General features: G+C 43.6%; 1 protein-coding gene across 2 annotated transcripts; it reads right to left on the bottom strand.

The window, feature by feature from the left end:
- Positions 1–1,045: 1,045 nt before the first annotated feature.
- ARCN1 (archain 1) lies at positions 1,046–18,084 on the bottom strand. Of its 2 annotated transcripts, none has more exons than XM_084611815.1 (10): positions 17,499–17,622; positions 12,644–12,907; positions 11,548–11,727; positions 11,085–11,290; positions 9,867–10,031; positions 8,492–8,657; positions 6,968–7,115; positions 6,444–6,552; positions 5,157–5,361; positions 1,046–3,028 (listed from the first exon to the last, which is right to left on the bottom strand). In XM_084611815.1, the coding sequence occupies exons 2-10, from the start codon at positions 12,839–12,841 to the stop codon at positions 2,939–2,941; spliced, it is 1,467 nt and encodes a 488-aa protein (XP_084467941.1). In that variant the 5' UTR covers positions 12,842–12,907; positions 17,499–17,622; the 3' UTR covers positions 1,046–2,938. The 2 variants fall into 2 exon arrangements, with proteins under 2 accessions (XP_084467941.1, XP_084467940.1); XM_084611814.1 differs by lacking the exon at positions 17,499–17,622 and adding an exon at positions 17,939–18,084 and having other exon boundaries at positions 1,047–3,028.
- Between the last annotated feature and the right edge of the window lie 180 nt (positions 18,085–18,264).

The raw sequence follows: 18,264 nt of genomic DNA, 5'->3' as shown, positions 1-18,264 counted from the left end.
CACATAACATATGGCAAGAAACAGTCTGGAAAGTGTTTGTTACAGGGAAGTAGTCATCCAATTCCGCTCACCAAAATGCAACCTGGAAAGATTCAATGAGAGCAAAAATCCTTCATGAAGTTTCAGTCATTTTTTACTGTTTTTTTTTTTTTTTTTTAAAGGAAATAAGACAGAACTCTGAGATTCACAGATACTAAGGTCAGAAGGGACCATTATGATCATCTAGTCTGACCTCCTGCACAACGCAGGCCACAGAATTTCACCCACCACTCCTGCGAAAAACCTCTCACCTATGTCTGAGCTATTGAAGTCCTCAAATCGTGGTTTAAAGACTTCAAGGAGCAGAGAATCCTCCAGCAAGTGACCCGTGCCCCATGCTACAGAGGAAGGCGAAAAACCTCCAGGGCCTCTTCCAATCTGCCCTGGAGGAAAATTCCTTCCCGACCCCAAATAAGGCAATCAGCTAAACCCTGAGCATATGGGCAAGATTCACCAGCCAGATTCCCAGGAAAGAATTTTCTGTAGTAACTCAGATCCCACCCCATCTAACATCCCATCACAGGCCATTAGGCCTATTTACCATGAATATTTAAAGATCAATTAATTACCAAAATCATGTTATCCCATCATACCATCTCCTCCATAAACTTACTGAGTTCAATCTTAAAGACAGATAGATCTTTTGCCCCCACTGCTTCCCTTGGAAGGCTATTCCAAAACTTCACTCCTCTGATGGTTAGAAACCTTCATCTAAACTTCCCGATGGCCAGTTTATATCCATTTATTCTTATGTCCACATTGGTACTGAGCTTAAATAATTCCTCTCCGGTATTTATCCCTCTGATAAATTTATCACTCTTGCCCAGGAGCTGTCCCAATCCTGATTATTCCAATGAATTCCATGGAGCTGTGGTCACTTTTTTTTGATATTACTGGCTCCCCCTATCTCCCAGGGTGTGTTGTGAACAAATCAAAGCCGACCATTCCAGCACATGAATAGGCCAAAGCCTCGGCTGATTGCTTTTTATAATACTCTTTATTTGATTAAAGGATTTGTATTCTTTGTGTACACTGGAATGTGTTCTATTCCCTAGGTCATTATTATACAGGGTTACAAAACTTTTTTTTTTTTTTAAATATTACCCCCAAAGTAATTTAAGAAAAATGCTCCTTTGATGTTTGAAACTAAACTTGACTCCATTTTAAAATCATACAGACAAGCAACTCTTGAACACAACTGAATTAAGATTCATAGTCTACTTAACTACAGGACAGGATTTGCTTCCCCTCTCTCAGAACACATCACCCTCACATGGAAAGAACTGGAGTTATGTTTCCTCACTGATGCAATTAAGATAACACGGGAGAGACAGCTAACTTCTTTGGCAGACGACCCTACAAGCATTGGTGTGCACTTAGTCTGAAACAGATGTTCTCGTGCTGGAGCACAGTGCACGAGTTTCTAGGACTTCCATGAGCAAGAAACTTCATTTCCTGTCACCCACAAACCAGCGAAATAGTTATGTTTGGATAGAACCATGAGGCCTTGCTACAATGGTGGTTAGCAAGGTTCCTTGTTGAAGTTGTGCGATCAGCCAGGCACAGCTCAGATGCAGTCAGGCTGAGACCACCTCCCAATATCATCAAAAATGGTTCTAAAGAAAGTAGGTGAGAAATGTTTTAAGTGAGGACGGGGTAGACAATGCTATTCCAGCTAGTCAGAGAGGAAACACCTTTTCTATGGTGCAAGGGAGTGTGGCTGTGTGCAGCCCTCGCACCACAGGGCAAACTTAAAGCACTACAGTACATTTGACTTTTACCTAAAATCTCTGTGCTGCAACCAAGGGTTCCCTTCTCCTACTCCATCAGTAAGTGCCAACAGGATAAATCTCCTTGGCTCTTACGTGGGCCCAAGCAGACTTACCCAAGCATGAATATGTCAGAGTAATTCAGACCTGTTTATCGGGTTGAACAAGGCAGGCTCCATACCCTTTTACAAGCTGTGTCTAGGAAGGGCTAAGATGCATACTGGCAGGTATGGGGGCTCAATTTACTGGGGAAGATTCAAATGGATCAAGAAAGGCAACAAAGATTGTTCACTTAAACCAGGCAAAATTATTTCAAGCATCTGGCCTAGGGGCTACACCAAACAGTGACAGGAAATTCCAGCAAAAGTGAGTAGTTCCAGGTGCCCCCCGCTTCTGCAGTTTGAACCAGTCAATTCAGAAGCTGCATGCTCTCTGCCAGCTGGAAGACAACTCTGCTCTAACTCACACCAAAGGCACATGGGCTCACTGTGGGAGCTGGCCCAAGTGCAGGTCCATCACCAAGAAGCAGAGCTGAACAGGCAGCAAGTCAGGAGTACAGGTAAAGGGAAGGAACAGGTTTACTACAACCACCCAAAACCTCAGCTTTAAAACTGAGGCCTAGTCTGATCAGCTTATCCCATTCCCAAGAGAAAGGGATCCAGCAGGCATAATGCCCATGTATAGAATATTTTAATGCATATTTGAATCCATGGAAACAAGTGCTGGAGGCAGGGGATAAGTTAAAATTGCAACAATCATAACAAAAGAAACAGAACTCTTGATATACTAAAAAGGAAGAGAATGAGGTGTAGTTTCATTCTGGCATTGAGCTAAGTAGCCAGCTTTGTGGGAGAGAGGAAGGGGAGGTATCAAAGCCAGGATTTCTCAATGGAGATCCTGCTTTACTGATGGCCAGTACAATCTGCCAAAGAAATTAGCAGCCTTTCCCCCATACGATCATGTCAATTCTCTGCCAAAGAATGCCCGTGACCCAGGAACACTGCAGTTGGGCAGACAGAGCCGTGTGTCCTAGCAGAGAGAGGGCTGCGGCGTTCCAGACATTCAGAATAAACTTCAGCCTTTTTTTCTTTTAATTTAAAAAATTCATTTGTTATTCCCTGCTGCTGGTGTTACAGGATTTCGTATTTGTCCACCAAGAAGGTGGTCTCCGTGGAAAACCTTACAGGGCTGTTCCCATCTACCTGGGTCACTTTGGTAACCTGTGGAGATAACACACACAGTTAGTTCAGCACTTGATATTCTACCTCCAAAACACAATTAAGCAGAGATTTTTCAGTTCACACCAGGACAACAAAGGGGTTGGGGTGGCTGGGCACATCATCTCTGAACCACAATGTCAACTTCAGCTTGAGATCCTAAGTAAGAAGAGTGTGGTTCTCAGCTGTCCTTAGAGGACAAGGATCCGGACAGTTACCTCATTTATGATAACAACTAAGTCTCTGCTCAGAGCACCCTGGACAGAACTGAACTGAATTGTGGCTTCTGGTTAAGGGTCAAGGAGGAGAAAGGTCACACTGCAGCTGCTCATTTTGACCAAGCAGGTAGATAATTAGCCTTCAGTTCCCCATCCTGTGACTGTTTACCCCACCCAAACAAGCCTTGACATTAAGACAAAGGGAATTTTCATTTGTTTCAGGTGATCTATCATCCTTCGCTTTCCACCCCAGAACACTTCTCAAACACTTTGATAAATGGATTGCTTTAGCCACCATCTCATGAGGACAAGCGTGACTAATGCTTAGGAGAGGCACTGAGGAAGAAATCCAGATCCAACTGAAATTGCAGGGCAAGTTTTAGAAAAGCTGAGTGGAATTATCTGAGATGGAATTTGGCCAGGATACCAGCACTAATGCCCTAGCTCATGAAAAATATCTTTAACACGGGTGCCTAGGAACTGTCTCTCTTATGAAGGAGATGGCAGCATAACGTCCCTAACATCGGGCTGTGTGCACTTACAGAGGGCTGGTCTACACTACTGCAGTAAATAGATCTAACTTACACAACTTAGAATGGATATAGAATGGCTTCCGTATGAGGAGAGGTTAATAAGACTGGGACTTTTCAGCTTGGAAAAGAGGCGACTAAGGGGGGATATGATAGAGGTCTATAAAATCATGAGTGGTATAGAGAAAGTAAATAAGTGTTATTTATTCCTTCTCATAATACAAGAACAAGGGGCCACCAAATGAAATTAATAGGTCGCAAGTTTAACAAACACAGGAAGGTGTTTTTTCACGCAACGCACTATCAACCTCTGGAACTCCTTGCCAGAGGGTGTTGTGAAGGCCAAAACTATAACAAGGTTCAAAAGGGAGCTAGACAGATTCATGGAAGATAGCCACTGATGGACCTATTAGCCAGGAATGGTGTCCCTAGCCTTTGTTTGCCAGACTCTAGGATTGGGTGACAGGGCATGGATCACTTGATGATAACCTGTCTGTTCATTCCCTTTGGGGCACCTGCCATTGGCCACTGTCAGAGGACAGGATACTGGGCTTGATGGACCTCTGGTCTGACCCAGTATGGCCGTTCTTATGTTCTTAACTTCAGGTACGTGAATAACGTAACTGAAGCGGACGTAGTTAGATCCACTTACCGCTGCACTGTGTCGATGGGAGAGCATCTCCCATCAACTTCCCTTACGTACACTAATCGATGGGAGAGTGCTCCCCCCTCAATTAAGCGTGTCTTCACCAGACCTGCTAAATCAACACTTGCTGCATCGATTGGAGCAGTGCAAACGGGGCAAATATGCCCTGATTCACCACAACCACCTCAGGTAGCACTTAACCATTTCGTGGAAGATTCCCATTTAGTGCTAACCTAGCCCCACCTCCCTAACTTGAGAGATCTGAGAAACCACAGCACAAGCCATCCTCATTACTGCTGCCTATCTTTCAGCAGTGCCAGGTGGGAATAATGTACTGGGCTGAAGGAAGAGTAGCCTCCATTCAACTCGCAAGGGCTGAAAAGCAGTGAGTGGGAACTGCAGCAATATAAAATGAAGAAGCTGCTCTTGGGGAAGATCCAGCAGAAAAAGATTAAGAAGAGAATCTGTCTGAGAAGAGAATGGTGCAACAGGGTGTGTGGCAGAGCAGCCAGCAAAGGGAAGCAAGGGCTGGACGGTATCAGTATCAGGACAGCTCCAGGAGTATCAGTGACACAGGTGAGTGGGTGCTACGAACGCAGAGCCAAACACCTGTCCACAAAACAATTAGTGTGGCACTGCGACTGTTCATTCTGAGGACTGCAGTGCATTGGGCTTCTAGGCAGAGCCTCCCAAGCTCTGCACCAGAAGGACACATAAGAAGTTGAGGGTGGCCATACCTGTATGTTGCAGTAATTCTTTTTGGAGATGAAGGAGACTTGCACTGGGAAGAAGTCATTGGGCTGCCCGGCTATGCTGAACTCCAGGCTGCCACTCTTGTTTTTGGCATCTATCATTGGTAGGCACCATTCAAGGAGATTCCTCCTGCTGTCATGGCGATACTCCCCATCAATCTCTCCAATCACTGGGGCGCCAACACTGGACCTATAGCAGGGCAATAAGGAGCTGCTCATTTGCACACAGGTTAAAGACACACTTGTAACAGCCCCAAAGGGGACAGCTCAACTCCTAAAAGCTCTCCAAGAGCCATGGGAAGGGCCCCACCAAATTCACCGCCATGAAAAATGCATCACGGACCATGAAATGTGATAATTGTCTTGTGTGCGCTTTTACCCTATACTATAGCGATTTCAAGGGGGAGACCAGTGTTTCTCAAATTGGGGGTCCTGACCAAAAGGGGAGTCCACAAGGTTGTCTTAGGGGGTCACAGTATTGCCACCCTTACTTCAGAGCTGACTTCAGAGCTGGGTGGCTACAGAGAGGCAGCTGTTGGCCAGGTGCCCAGCTCTGAAGGCAGTGCCTCTTCCAGCAGCACAGAAGTAAAGGTGGCAACACCACACCACGCCAGCCTTACTTCTGTGCTGCTGCCTTCAGAGCCAGGTGGCTGGAGAGCGGCAGCTGCTGACTGAGGGCCCAGCTCTGCAGGCAGCAGCGCAGAAGTAAGTGTGGCAATACCAGACCGTGCCACTCTTAATTCTGTGCTGCTGCTGGCGGTGGCTCTGCCTTCAGAGCTGGGCTCCCGGCCGGCAGCCGCCGCTCTGCAGCTGCCCAGCTCTGAAGGCAGCGCTGCCGCCAGCAGCAGCACAAAAATAAGGGCGGCTGTACTGCAGCCCCGCTATAACCACCTTGCAACACCTGGAACGCCTTTTTAGGTCAGGATCCCTACAATTACAACACTGACTTTTCAGATTTAAATAGCTGACATCATGACATTTACAATTTTAAAAATCCTATGACTGTGAAATTGACCAAAATGAACCGTGAATTTGGTAGGGCCCCAACCATGGGTGAGGGAGGGAGAACAGTCAGTCCGCAAAGGGTAAGAGAGGCAGTCACAGCTCCTCAGATGGGGGAACAAGACAGCACAGGATTTACAGCAGACACATGCATTTCATATGAATGCCATCCCCTCCTATGCTACCCCCATGATTGCTGGAAAGGGAAAGAACCTACAGGATATTTACAGGTACTTGCTGACTCCAGCCCCATCCCCAAATCCTACTTACGGCAATGGGATTGTGATGACCACATCATTCAGTTCTAGGCTCTCCTCTTGCAGCTCATATTCAATGTTAACGTCACAACCATTCCCACTTTCTGACGGCCAGCAGTTAACTAAGGGTACAAAAGCGCACACTGGATCATGTGACATTGTTCTATAGGAACAGGCCTCTAGAGAAAGACACACTTAGAAAAATGCAGGACAGCACTGAATGAAGGAGGAATAGTCATCAATACCAATCACACTCAAGAGCTGCCAGCCCACTTGACTGAGTTGCAGAGCAAGAAACTCAGTATCATCTAGCATTACTGAAAATGGCTGTTGACTGGCTAAAGTGATTGTTACAGAGGGAAGAGGCACTAAAATCATGTCTTCCCTTGGATAATATCAAAGAGTAAAACATTCTGCTGAAGGCAGAGCCTGCTGTAGCAGATGAGTTATCATTTCCTATCCAAGGCCAATCACAGCTTCTTCAGCCCAGGCTCCAGTATCCTACCTTAAGAATGCCACATGCATGCTTTCACTCACTTGTCAGTGGAATGAAAGACTCTTCTGTGGTCTGCAACCTCCATTTCAGCACCCCCACATCACTGTTAATGGGGAATGATTTCTCTGGGTTCTTCAAGCCAATCAGAGATTCAGCAGTAAAAAGTTTCTTGTCCACATTTGGGTGAGTCTGAAATGAAGGAGATGGGAACACACAGACTGGGTAAACTGTTCATTGTTTTAGTTTTAACTCAATGGAGAGCACAAATTTGTCCAGGTAATATTGTTTCTTGTGAGGTGCTCCTGACCACACATGAATTCCTTTGCCAGGGAAAAATGCCGACTTCGAAGTATTACAGGATCTCGGTTGCTCGGCAATCCAGAGTTCACTCCAAGAAACAGAGGGCCAGTTTACCAAAAAGTTTCATTTAGCCTATTTCTCCAATGCTTTCCTTTTAAAGGGGATTCTAGCAGATAAACTGGGGCTGACATTTAGGTTTTTATAAAATAAGTTTTAATGAAGCTTGAGATCATCAGGAATATTTCCACTTAAAAATAAATTCAAACTGAAACTTATTTTTTAAACAAAAGAACAGCCCCCTGCCTTCTGCAACTCGGTGGAACAGACTAGACACTAGTGAAACTCTTTTCCTTGACCAAATTCAGATAAATGCAAAAGTTAAACCATCTAAATAGGGAAAATTAACACTTGGATTATAAAAAACAAGTTTATTATACTATAGCAATAGATGTGTGCAGCTATTTCAGCAAAGCCACTTTTTGGTGATTAGCATCTAAGTTATATTGGGAGGAGAGAAGCTGTCACTGCCACCTGACTCTTCCTGGAGCAGCAGGTGCTGGAGTGTTGAGGAAGAATTCTCAGCCCCCTGGGAAAGTCCATCACTGAACACAAGACCCTCTGACCAATTAAGCAGAAGCACTACCGAGTTTGTAGAAGTTCTAATGATGGCCATGACACAGGGCATATGAAGCGGGGAAAGCTTCAGGGCTCTGCAAGCACATGGAACCACGTGGAGAGAGGAAAGGTTGAACATGTGACAGTCTCCTGAGTTTACAATACTGACTGTAGCCCAAAAGCTGTGGTTCTAGAGACCGTCTCTGATATTAAGAGCAATGACAACAGCAAAAGTAACTGGGAGAATAAGCAGTCTTCTGATTGATTAAATCATTTTTCATTGGCTGAGAGTAACTTGATACAAACATTCTCTTCCTTACAAAGGAAGCTCTCATGATATAACTAGTGTCAAGCAACACACGGGGACTGTTGCAAAGTCCAAGTGAAATCAAGTGTGCGTCAATATACATCACAGGATAGATAAGGCTGTGGGAGCATGATAAGTGTAAGGAACTGTAGTTTTCAAGTTAACTTGAGTCTTTTGAGCATGAGATTTAGCTGTTTATTTGTGCTGCACTTATATTTACTGTAACTGTGTGCTATTTTCCACTGTATCTATTGGGAGAACTTGGATAAAAATATACAATACAGTGCTGCTACCATCCACGACAGAAGCATGTACGGAAGCCAGGACCATCAGCCAGCCTTACCTGTAGCTGTACCCCCTTCTTGTCTTCATTTTCTACATGGAGGCGAATCCGGGCAAACTTTTCATCTAAGATCCTCAGCATGATCATGCCATGCAGCTCCATGTTCTGTAACCCGCCATCACGGCCACAAGTCAAGGAAATCTTCTCCTCTATTTTCATATGCACGCTGCACAGAAAAGAAAGCCCAATACACACCAAATGCCCTGGTTTGGCAGGCAAGATGGTTATTTCCTCCCTTTAAGATCTGACAGGGACAAACTAAGTTTTTAAAAGGGTGTCCAAGAAGATGATGTCATAAAAAGAATGACCCAGAGCAGAGTGGTGCAGAACAGAATTATGGAAACATGCTCTTCTGCTCTAAACAGATTCACACAGAAGACACTAGAATCAACTGAGTGTGGTATAAGTCTCGAACAGATGAGAGCCTAAATACAGAACCCTGGCTCTTCTTCTGCAGAAAGCTCAGGCAGTTTTCAAAAGAAAAAGCTAGACACTGGGAGGAATTCTACATTTTACCTTAAAAACAAAGGGACACCTTTGGTGCTTCAAAAGACACTAAGCGAGTTTATGTACTGCACTGCCAAGCTATTCTATTCAGAACAGAACAGAAAACATGTAGGCAATATGAAACTTGTCTAGAAAGGAGGGCAGCCCTGGTCATGTTTCACTTAATCTCATAAAACTGGTATGTCATCTCTAATGGGAGCAGATGGCTCTGTGCTCCAACATGGAAACTAGAAATGTGCATACATGTACTCTAACTGGCAATTAGTCAGGAACTCTTCAAGACTCCACCAACACTCAGAGCAGGGAAAGCAGATTTCTGATCCAGCCACCTCGATACTTGGTATCTGCTGACAAACTGAGAAGTCCCAGACAAAAGCAACAAAAATAGTTAAGGAGTCAGAGGAATGGAAGTATGAAGAACTATTACAAACTCTGTATAGTTTAGCTAACAGCAGATGGGGGAGGTGGGAAGACAGCTGTCTCAAAGTATCTGAAGGATACAGACACCAGGAAATGAGAGTATTGGGAGAAAGGGAAAAATTAGGCTGGATATTTGAAACGAAAATTCAAAAGGGTAACATTTCCAAATCACCTAACTGACTTAAGAGCATGAGTCCCAATAGCTTTCAATGAGATTTATGCTCCTAACCACCTAAGTCACTTTTGAAAATGGGACTTTGCCTAAATGAATTCAGAGCCTCTTGAAAATTTTACACAAGAGCTAAAGGTCAGCATGTAAGAACCGAATGGTGGGAAGAAATCTATTTTATAAAATAAAGTGAAGAGCTTTGACAGATCTAGAAGCCATCACTGGAGCCTGCAGTCACACTGAAAAGAGCATCCTCTTACAGCCCAGGACAATACCTACCTCTCCATGTTAATAGGTGGAGCGAGAACCTTGGCTGCCTCTGAGGAACGCTTGCCTACAGAAGAGGTCATGATATTTTCTCCTTCTGATTTCAGCTTGTCCACAAAGTTGTCCACCTCTTTCCCTTTAGCTCCAAGCTTCAAAGCCTTACTGGGACCTGATGGTCTAAACAACAAAAATAAGATGTAAGCATCTATCCAACAATTATGGTAGCAGATACAAACTTTCCACAATTTTTTCACATCATTACAATTGGACCATTCCATCATCGCAGCTTTTACTTTTTGAACCCTTTTCAAGACACGTTAAGAATAGAAAGGATAGTCTTGTGGGTAAGGTACTGAACTGGGACTTAGGAAATCTGGATTCTGTTCCCAGCACTGCCAATTGCTCTGTGACCTTAGGCAAGTCATTTAATCCATACCTCAGTTCCTCATCTGTAAAATGGGGATAGATCTGTGAGGTAGGACAGTATAATTTTATCTGTCAGGTTAGATTCGTTAATGTTATGAGGCACTTGGAAACGGTCATGGTGAGTGCCACAAAAACTCCTATACATAAAAAGGGCAGTCTAGAGAGCATGTGATGGCTGCGACAGGCATGGGCAGCAATTTAGGCTGTTAGAAGAACAAGTACAGATCCACCCAAGGTCAGAAGAGAGGTTTCTGCTTTATGAAAATTCTCAATACTGCTTTAAAACAACCCAGTGGGAATATCCAGCATCTTTATTCCACTCAGCAGCCGCATGCATAGAAGCACCATGATTACTAGAAAGCTGCAAACATGCAGAATCATGAGGTAAAGTCAAAGCTCAAAACATCCAAAATACATGTTAGCTGGTAGAAAAACTCAAACTTAGCTAGAAGAAACTGACATATGCACAAAGTAGTAGAGAGCACTAGCGCACACCCACTGTCCATGGGTACCTCCCTCACTTACATATTGTGCATTTTTTAACATCCCTCTAGATCATTTAATTTCAGTTTTGTCTAGCAAAGCAGTTAATCAGCAGGACAACCTAAAACTGGACTCTCATTTTCACAGTCCACAATATCTTTTCTCTTGTTGATTGATGCACTCTCTCTTAGAGCCCTGCACCGGACCATTTTAATCCGGCTCCCACTATTACAGCAACAGATCCTGCGGGACCCCAATCCTGATGTAGGAATCTACACTAGTCCCAGGTAGGGCTCTAGTCTACCTGAACCAGTTTCATACCTGGCTGGTGCTGGTGCTACTTTGGGCTTCTCTGTTTCAATAATGGTCTCTGTGATCATGGCTGCAGTCGTGCCCCCAGACACAGCCGAGCTGCCAAATCCACCGAAGCCTGGAGCTTTTTTGCCCTGTCTCTCTGCATCCCTTCGGGCCTGCTGCAACTCCTTGGCTTTACGGCGCATTTCAGCCTTTGCCTCACGCTCTTGAGTCTAGAGGAAAAAGATCAGAGACTGACTAGACCTTTAAGACTTTGCTCTATTCCATGCATTAATCAATAAAAGAAAGAGGAGATGAAGGCAGGACAAATTTATTTTAACATTTTGTAAACAATTTGATCTGAAGAATTAAGGGTTATGATCAAACCTGGAACAAACAGCAACTTCACAGTACAAAAAGCAGTAATTCCTGGACACATGACAGACTATTTCATTTCAAACAACTAAGACATGGAATGGCTCTGCCCCACCTCTCTGACTGCTCGGAACACCTTCTCTTCATGTGAGTCCATCTCTGTGAAGGTCCGAATTTGTGCCAGGTTTACGTTCTCACGGTAGCCCAGGGCAACAATTTCATCAAAGGCAAAAATCAGGTCAAAGCAGTGCTCAGAGATCTCGTTCTCCTCCAGAGCTCGGCAATATTCAGGAATCTGGTTAGGGAGAATAATTAAAGAAGAGTCTCCACAGAGGAAGAGAAGATGACTACCTCAGCAAACCCTCCTACCACATGTACAGGGTGAATTCATCCCTGTGCAGAGATTTAGCAGAAGGCCTATGCACTACTTACATTCTATTTTTATGGTGTGAGACTTAAGAGGTGCTGCGGCTTCGTGTAGGATCTGCACTGGGGTTAATTTCAACCAAAGGCATCACTTCTGTAACCCTCCCCGCCTCACCTGGCCCCAAAATGCCACCCCAACACTGTCTATTTAAAGCCATTAACCAGTCATTGCTTTTTTACACTGCTTAATAGGCAGATTGAATGTCACTATTAAAGCATGCACTTTTAAGACTAACTTTAAATATAATATTCTATTTGAGCTACATTTTAACAGAAGCCTGAACAGGCAGCAGATACTAAGCTGTGATTTCCAAGAGTTCCCCTGGCTGTATCTGGCTGACAAACAAAGCTTTATACAGACAATACTATGCAGATAGATTTTTGCAGTAGGAGTACTACTATAGCAATTGCATACAGTAAATTAAATCCACTCTACTTATTTATTTTGTACAACTGGTACAAAAGTTTTGTTTACAGCACTACATACTTGTTAACAAATACTTAATTTACTGAAGGATTGGGCTGTTTTGGTTTAAATCTCATTGATTAACTCAAAGCCAGAGACTTCCTCCACATGTGTCTCAGTCAAGGAATAGTGCAGAAGCTTATGGGATCACACTCAATGATTACTTCCGGGTCACTAATGGACCATAGGAGATCAGATTCTATTATGAGGCAGTAGATACAGTAGTAATAGCTCTCCAATACAGCACTCTGTAACATCATTGCTTCAATACAAAATTCAGATGATCTTGTCCTAAGTAAGCTTGGAATAAAGTCCTTACCACTCTAGAGAAGAGCCGGAGTGTTTCTAGATCTTCCAGGATATTGCTGTTTTTGGTGGTGATCAATACCATATACAGCTTCTCCATTGGCTGATATACATATCGCACACTCTCTGTCTCCACAAACGTGTGTTGTTTCCCAGTGTTCATAAGTTTGGGGAAGGCTGCCAGCAGCCCCTCAATGCGGGTTCGAGTCATCTCCACGAACTGCCGAGAAACTATGGCCTTCCCTGCCTTTGTGCAGACGGCTGCCGCCAAGAGCACCTATGGGGAATACAAGCAGTGGTTAGTTTAATTCATCAAGCAAACAGATTTTCTGAGACTAGACAGTCTCACAAAACCTTTGAGATAACGTTAATTGTCTATGTAGGTGAAACTCTGGTCAGAGACCATATATTCACGCTCATCTGTATAGTGCCTAGCATACTTAGTGATAAACAAAAAACATTTTCATGAACATGTATATTTTTCATCCATGCTTCCTCTTAGCATGGCGAACAGAATTTTTCAAGGGGGAGACCCACTTCTGTTTTTGGTGCTCCTCCCATTCCCACGTTCAGAGCTGACATAGCTAAGCTAATTCACAGACTAGTTTTAACACAGAGGTAGGGTACAGTAAAATCGCAAAAGTGTTCTGAACACTTAATAATGCACAAGCACACAAAAAAGGATCTCAAATGCTACTTGCTAGAGTAGCAAAGTAAGTTATACATTCCATTAACATTGTCTTCAGTGAGGCTACTAATAGTTCAATCACACCAAAAGATCACTTGCCAATGGGAAGGGCAAGTGTCAGAACACAGCTACGAAAACATTAACCGCCTGCAACGCCTTCAAAGTGCTTTGGCCATTATTAAAATGATGCTACCTTTTCCATAGATAAGCTTGTTTAAAAGGGACATTTATGAAGTTTAGGCCCAAAATGTAGCCTTTGAGGAAAAATATAATATTTTTACCACATCTACTATCAACAGAAAGGATTTAATGAGATTTCTTTTAAAGGTTCTTTTCACCAAACTTGATTTTCTTAAATGATATTCCCAGGTGGTACTGGAAACCCACACTGGAACATCCTGTAGTTGTAGTAGAACAAACACAGAGCTCTGAATGTTATCATGAAACTGACAAGCCAAGTTTTATTGGCCAAACTGAGTAACGCGCAAAAAGTAATCCAAACGCAAAGATACTGAAAAGTAAGGTAGAATTGTTTTAAATTCTATTTTAATATAAACATTAAGAACAAATGAGGGAATGCTTTTAAATTTAATTTTTCTTTTCACATTATCCCTTTAAAAAGTCAATTGATAACACATTTATGCTAATAAAATATTAAACATATTAATTACTGTTCACTGAGCATCTCTTGGGCTTTTCATAGATGTTATCACATTAATGAAATTCAAAAGTAGTGAGACGGATGCCAATTTATCTCTTATAGTTCTATCAGTCTCCTGCAGCTTCCTATCAAATAATTTCTCTCTAATGGAAAAAGATTACCATAACTTCTCAATTGAATTGTTTAGCCATACAAGGCAGATTCTGTTGAAGTCTCACAAAGATGTTGCTTCTTTATTTTGAGCTCTTTGTTAGTTAAGCAAATAGTGCAATTATCAAATATAGACAAATTTAAGACCCTTTGCCAAAATATGCTCATAACCACACATTGCACAAGCTACTCATAGCTGGACATAATGCTTGGATGCCTTGATGAAACTGATTAAATCCCATCCAGACAGCAATGTCCTTACATTAAGCCAACAACTCAGAGAGTAATGCAAGTCCATGGTATGGACAGGTTAGAAGTGAGCCTCAGGCTCCCACCATTGCCTAGTAGGGACTCAGAGCATGGTGCTGGACAGTCCAAATGCACCAAGCATACTTACTGCATCACTCACAATTAATGCCCCCCTTTAAAGGGGCACTTCTGTATGAGGGACTGGCAGCCTTTTTGGAGATGGGATCTCCCATCAGATGAAGCAAAGGATTGTGAATGGAAAGCAAGGACAGGACTGAAAAGTTTACAGCCTTCAACTTTCCTAGGATGGCTGAGTCTGACCTACTATCACTTGAATGAGACAGTAAACACACACACAAAAGAACATGAGGCTACACTAAAGACGACAGCCTTAATATTCTTAAAAGGCCTTTAAACTGTACAGGCAGTTTACCTAGGGGAGTAATCACAGGTTATTGTATGCTTATAAGGTACCACAGATCCTGTAATTGACACTATGCCTCTGATTCAAGAGCTACCACTTTGGAAGCAAAGACTGATTATGTGTCATTGCTTCATCCCAATCACTGACAACCCAAACAGAACAGCTTATAGGACTGTAAAAAGGGCATGTGTGTCAGGTTTGAGCATATTCCACTGTTCAGTCACACCATGTGGTTTTGGACATTGACCTGTTAGTGTTTATTCGATGTACATAGTACTTCAATAACCATGTCAAGAGAGGAGATTCAGAAAAGTTAACAGCATCCTCAGTCTTTACTCTGCAAGGATCCAGAGTATGAAAATACTGTTTTACCATATTAAATGTCCCAGTGATCTGAGTAATCTAAGACTACTAGATCAAATATTTCAAGAAATTCCTATGCTGAACTATTATATGGCAAATCTTGTTTGTAACTTAAAGACAGAATACGTTAGCAAATACCAGTTTCAGTTGTTTGGATTTCTTTAATTAGACATAACTAATACTACAAACGTGCCACTTGAATATTCAACTAGTTTTTAAAAGGATGGCTTTATTTATTAATCGACAATTTTGTTACTGGGAGGACAGTATCTTCTGGGCGGAGAGAGCACATTACACACACACCACATATAAAAAAAAAGATAAATTTTCAACCTGCCATAACAATTCTTTTCAGACTACTAATTTGTGAAAGCAAGGGATAAGTCTTTTTAAAGGTACTTAAAATCCGTATTCTGCTATGCAAACAATTAACTCCTTTGGACAGAGGACAAAAGTTAAATTGGGTATTCTTGGTTTGGAACTTGTTTTAGAAGTACATTGTTCTTAGCTTCCCTAAATTAAGTAAAGCATTTTCCCAGCAATAAAAGGTTATAGCAAAGCAATTCCTTGTAGAAGGAGCCGTGAAATGTGAATAGTGAAAAATTATATCAAACTAATACTCAATCACTACCCGATATTTGAGTAGAAAGGATTTGAAATGATCTATGAACCTGAAACAGGGATTAAGTTATACAGCACTTGATTTTGATGCATTACACATTTTGCTTACTAAGAAAAGGTTCAAATTACTTCAATTTTTTTTCCCATTAGTACAAATATTTTTTCCCATTAAATTCAAAGATCACAAAAATAGCTTGAGGGAAGAACAATTATTCAAAGGAGCAATCCCAAAAGTTAATGTCCTTTTAAATTAAGCTGTCCTTTTGTGTATATTATCTCATGCTGCACTTTGCTTGCTAGATTGTCATGACTTGTTAAATGAACTAGAGGAAAATTTGACAGGTTGTAATTAAAAATCTTTTCTCTGATCAAATCCAAGTTGTTTCACCACCTTCAACAGGGTACGAAGCTGTTTTAAATCCATTTACTAATTTATTGAGCAATGTAAGCAAATTACACACTGTCTTTGGTCACAAAAACCACACGCTTGAAACTGTGTACAAGCCATGCTACTACAAAGGAAGGAGAGTGAAATATAATTTACTGCAATTAGGAGCCAAGCTAGCCTCTTTACAATACAAATAGCTACTATACCTGAGTTCATAAAAAGAGAAAATAAAATAATTGCGTACCAGTTTCAAATCCCCTGCATGAAGCAAGTTCAAATACAGATCACATAGCTCTTCTAATATGTTTGTACAAACTCTGGATTAATATTAAACTATGGGACTAGTAATTCTGCATGCCCAACTTGCCATGCCTTAAAGGAACCTGATTTTCAGAAAGTGCAAAATAACCATTCTCTGAAAATAAGGTACCTTCAGTTGAGCGCTCAAAGTCCATGTTTAGTTTTGAAAACGTTGGCCATGGACTATATAAAGAAACCAACGTAAGTGCATTTTCTATAAGGACAGGGATCTGAGGTCACAACAGGATTGTAAGGACAACTGAATTCTTTCCCCAGACCTGTCATTGATTCATGTGATTTTGTGCAAACCACTTAACTGCTCTGTACCTCAAGTTTTACCAACCTAAAATTGAGATAATATCTACATCACAGGGTTGCTATTGCCTGTAAAGTACTGTAAAAAACCATGTATGATAATACTGTAATTCAAACAGCCAATTTTAATCAACTGTATATATAGTCATGATATTATATATGCATATATACACACGGTCCATTTGTCTCATGTATGGCAGGAAAAAATACTAATATTTTGCATTTCTATAGCACTTTTCATCTGTGAAATCTAACTGCTCTACTCAATATTCAATACTCTCACATCAATATAATTATATTGGTATACGTGGGGAAACAAATATACAGAGACAAAATAGCATGCCCAACGTTCACTCTGAGGGACAGCAATAGGAAGAAGACTACAAGAGTCCTGACTACAAACCCTGTGCTCCAACCAGAAGTTTTCAAACTCCGGGCCGCAGAGCACTTGCTGGTCACCGGTCCTCCTTGTTTTCAGCTGTCAAATTAGATTGAGAACCAAACCATACTAGTCTCTTTTTCCTTGTAAGCAGCTGCTGTCGTTGCTGCAGAGACCTTATGTGATCAAGAATGGGAGTGGAGGTCTGCACAATGCGGAACGGGAGGCAAAGTGCCCCCAAGACACCCCCTCTGTTACACGGGGGCTGGCTCCAGGAAGCTCTGGGAACCCTGCCGGAGAAGGCTGCTTTGCGAGGGGGCATAGGCGTACCTCAGAGGACCAGTCCCAGGTGCAGGCATGGCGGCCTGTCCCGGGTCCGTGCACGGAAGACGTAGGGGATCTCCGGCTGTAGCGGGGAAAGGCACGCACCGCTGCTGGGGTGCAGGGGGGCAGCCAGAGAGGCAGGTCCCACGCGAGGGTCTGAGAACTACGGCTGCAGCGACAACGAGACACAAGCCGGTGGGGAGCCCCGGGGCCTGAGACTCCTTGGCTGAGGGGACCAGTCTGTTTCCACGGAGCGGCCTCTGCGACAAGGCGCTAGGAAGGGGCACGAAGAGGCCTGGTACCCCCTTATTTCAGGGCTGGGCCCAGCTCCTCGCCCCCACCCCGTGCCCCACGGCCCAGCCTTCCGCGACCGGCTCAGGCCGGCCCAGCCACTCCGAGTACCCGCTACCCAGGAGGCCAGGCTGGGGATGCGGCCTGGTCCTTACCATGGCGGCGGAGCGTGTGTGCGGCCCGGCGCGCTCAGTCTCTCGCGGCCTCAGCAGCGGCCGCCGCGTCTCCCTCCAGCGGCCCCACAAGATGGCGGCGCCGAGCCACGTCCCCAGCCGGAAGCGCCGCCACGCAAGGGGGCGGGAGCGTCCTGCTCTACCCCCGCCCCGGTAGGGGGCGCCGGTCTCGGGCCTTCCGCCTTGGCCCCCGTGGAGCGCTGGGTCGCGATGCGGGGAGGGTCGCGCCGCCTTCCCCGGCGTGGGGCCCTGCCTCTGAGCCGCCTGCCGTCCCCCGTGCCTGGGGGGTTGCTGCGCCAGGGCCGCTC

Source organism: Lepidochelys olivacea, assembly GCF_965140295.1.
Source record: "Lepidochelys olivacea isolate rLepOli2 genome assembly, chromosome: 22".
Taxonomy (NCBI): Eukaryota; Metazoa; Chordata; order Testudines; family Cheloniidae; genus Lepidochelys; species Lepidochelys olivacea.
Note: the sequence above shows the minus strand (reverse complement) of the source record. Positions and strands in the feature narration are given on the sequence as shown.

Excerpts from the sequence above, each read along its gene's own strand:
- ARCN1 (XM_084611814.1), bottom strand. Across the intron at positions 11,728-12,643 it reads TCCGGCTCTTCTCTAGAGTG|ATTCCTGAATATTGCCGAGC; the intron begins GTAAGGACTTTA and ends CTCCCTAACCAG. Across the intron at positions 7,116-8,491 it reads AGAAGGGGGTACAGCTACAG|ACTCACCCAAATGTGGACAA; the intron begins GTAAGGCTGGCT and ends CCTTCATTTCAG.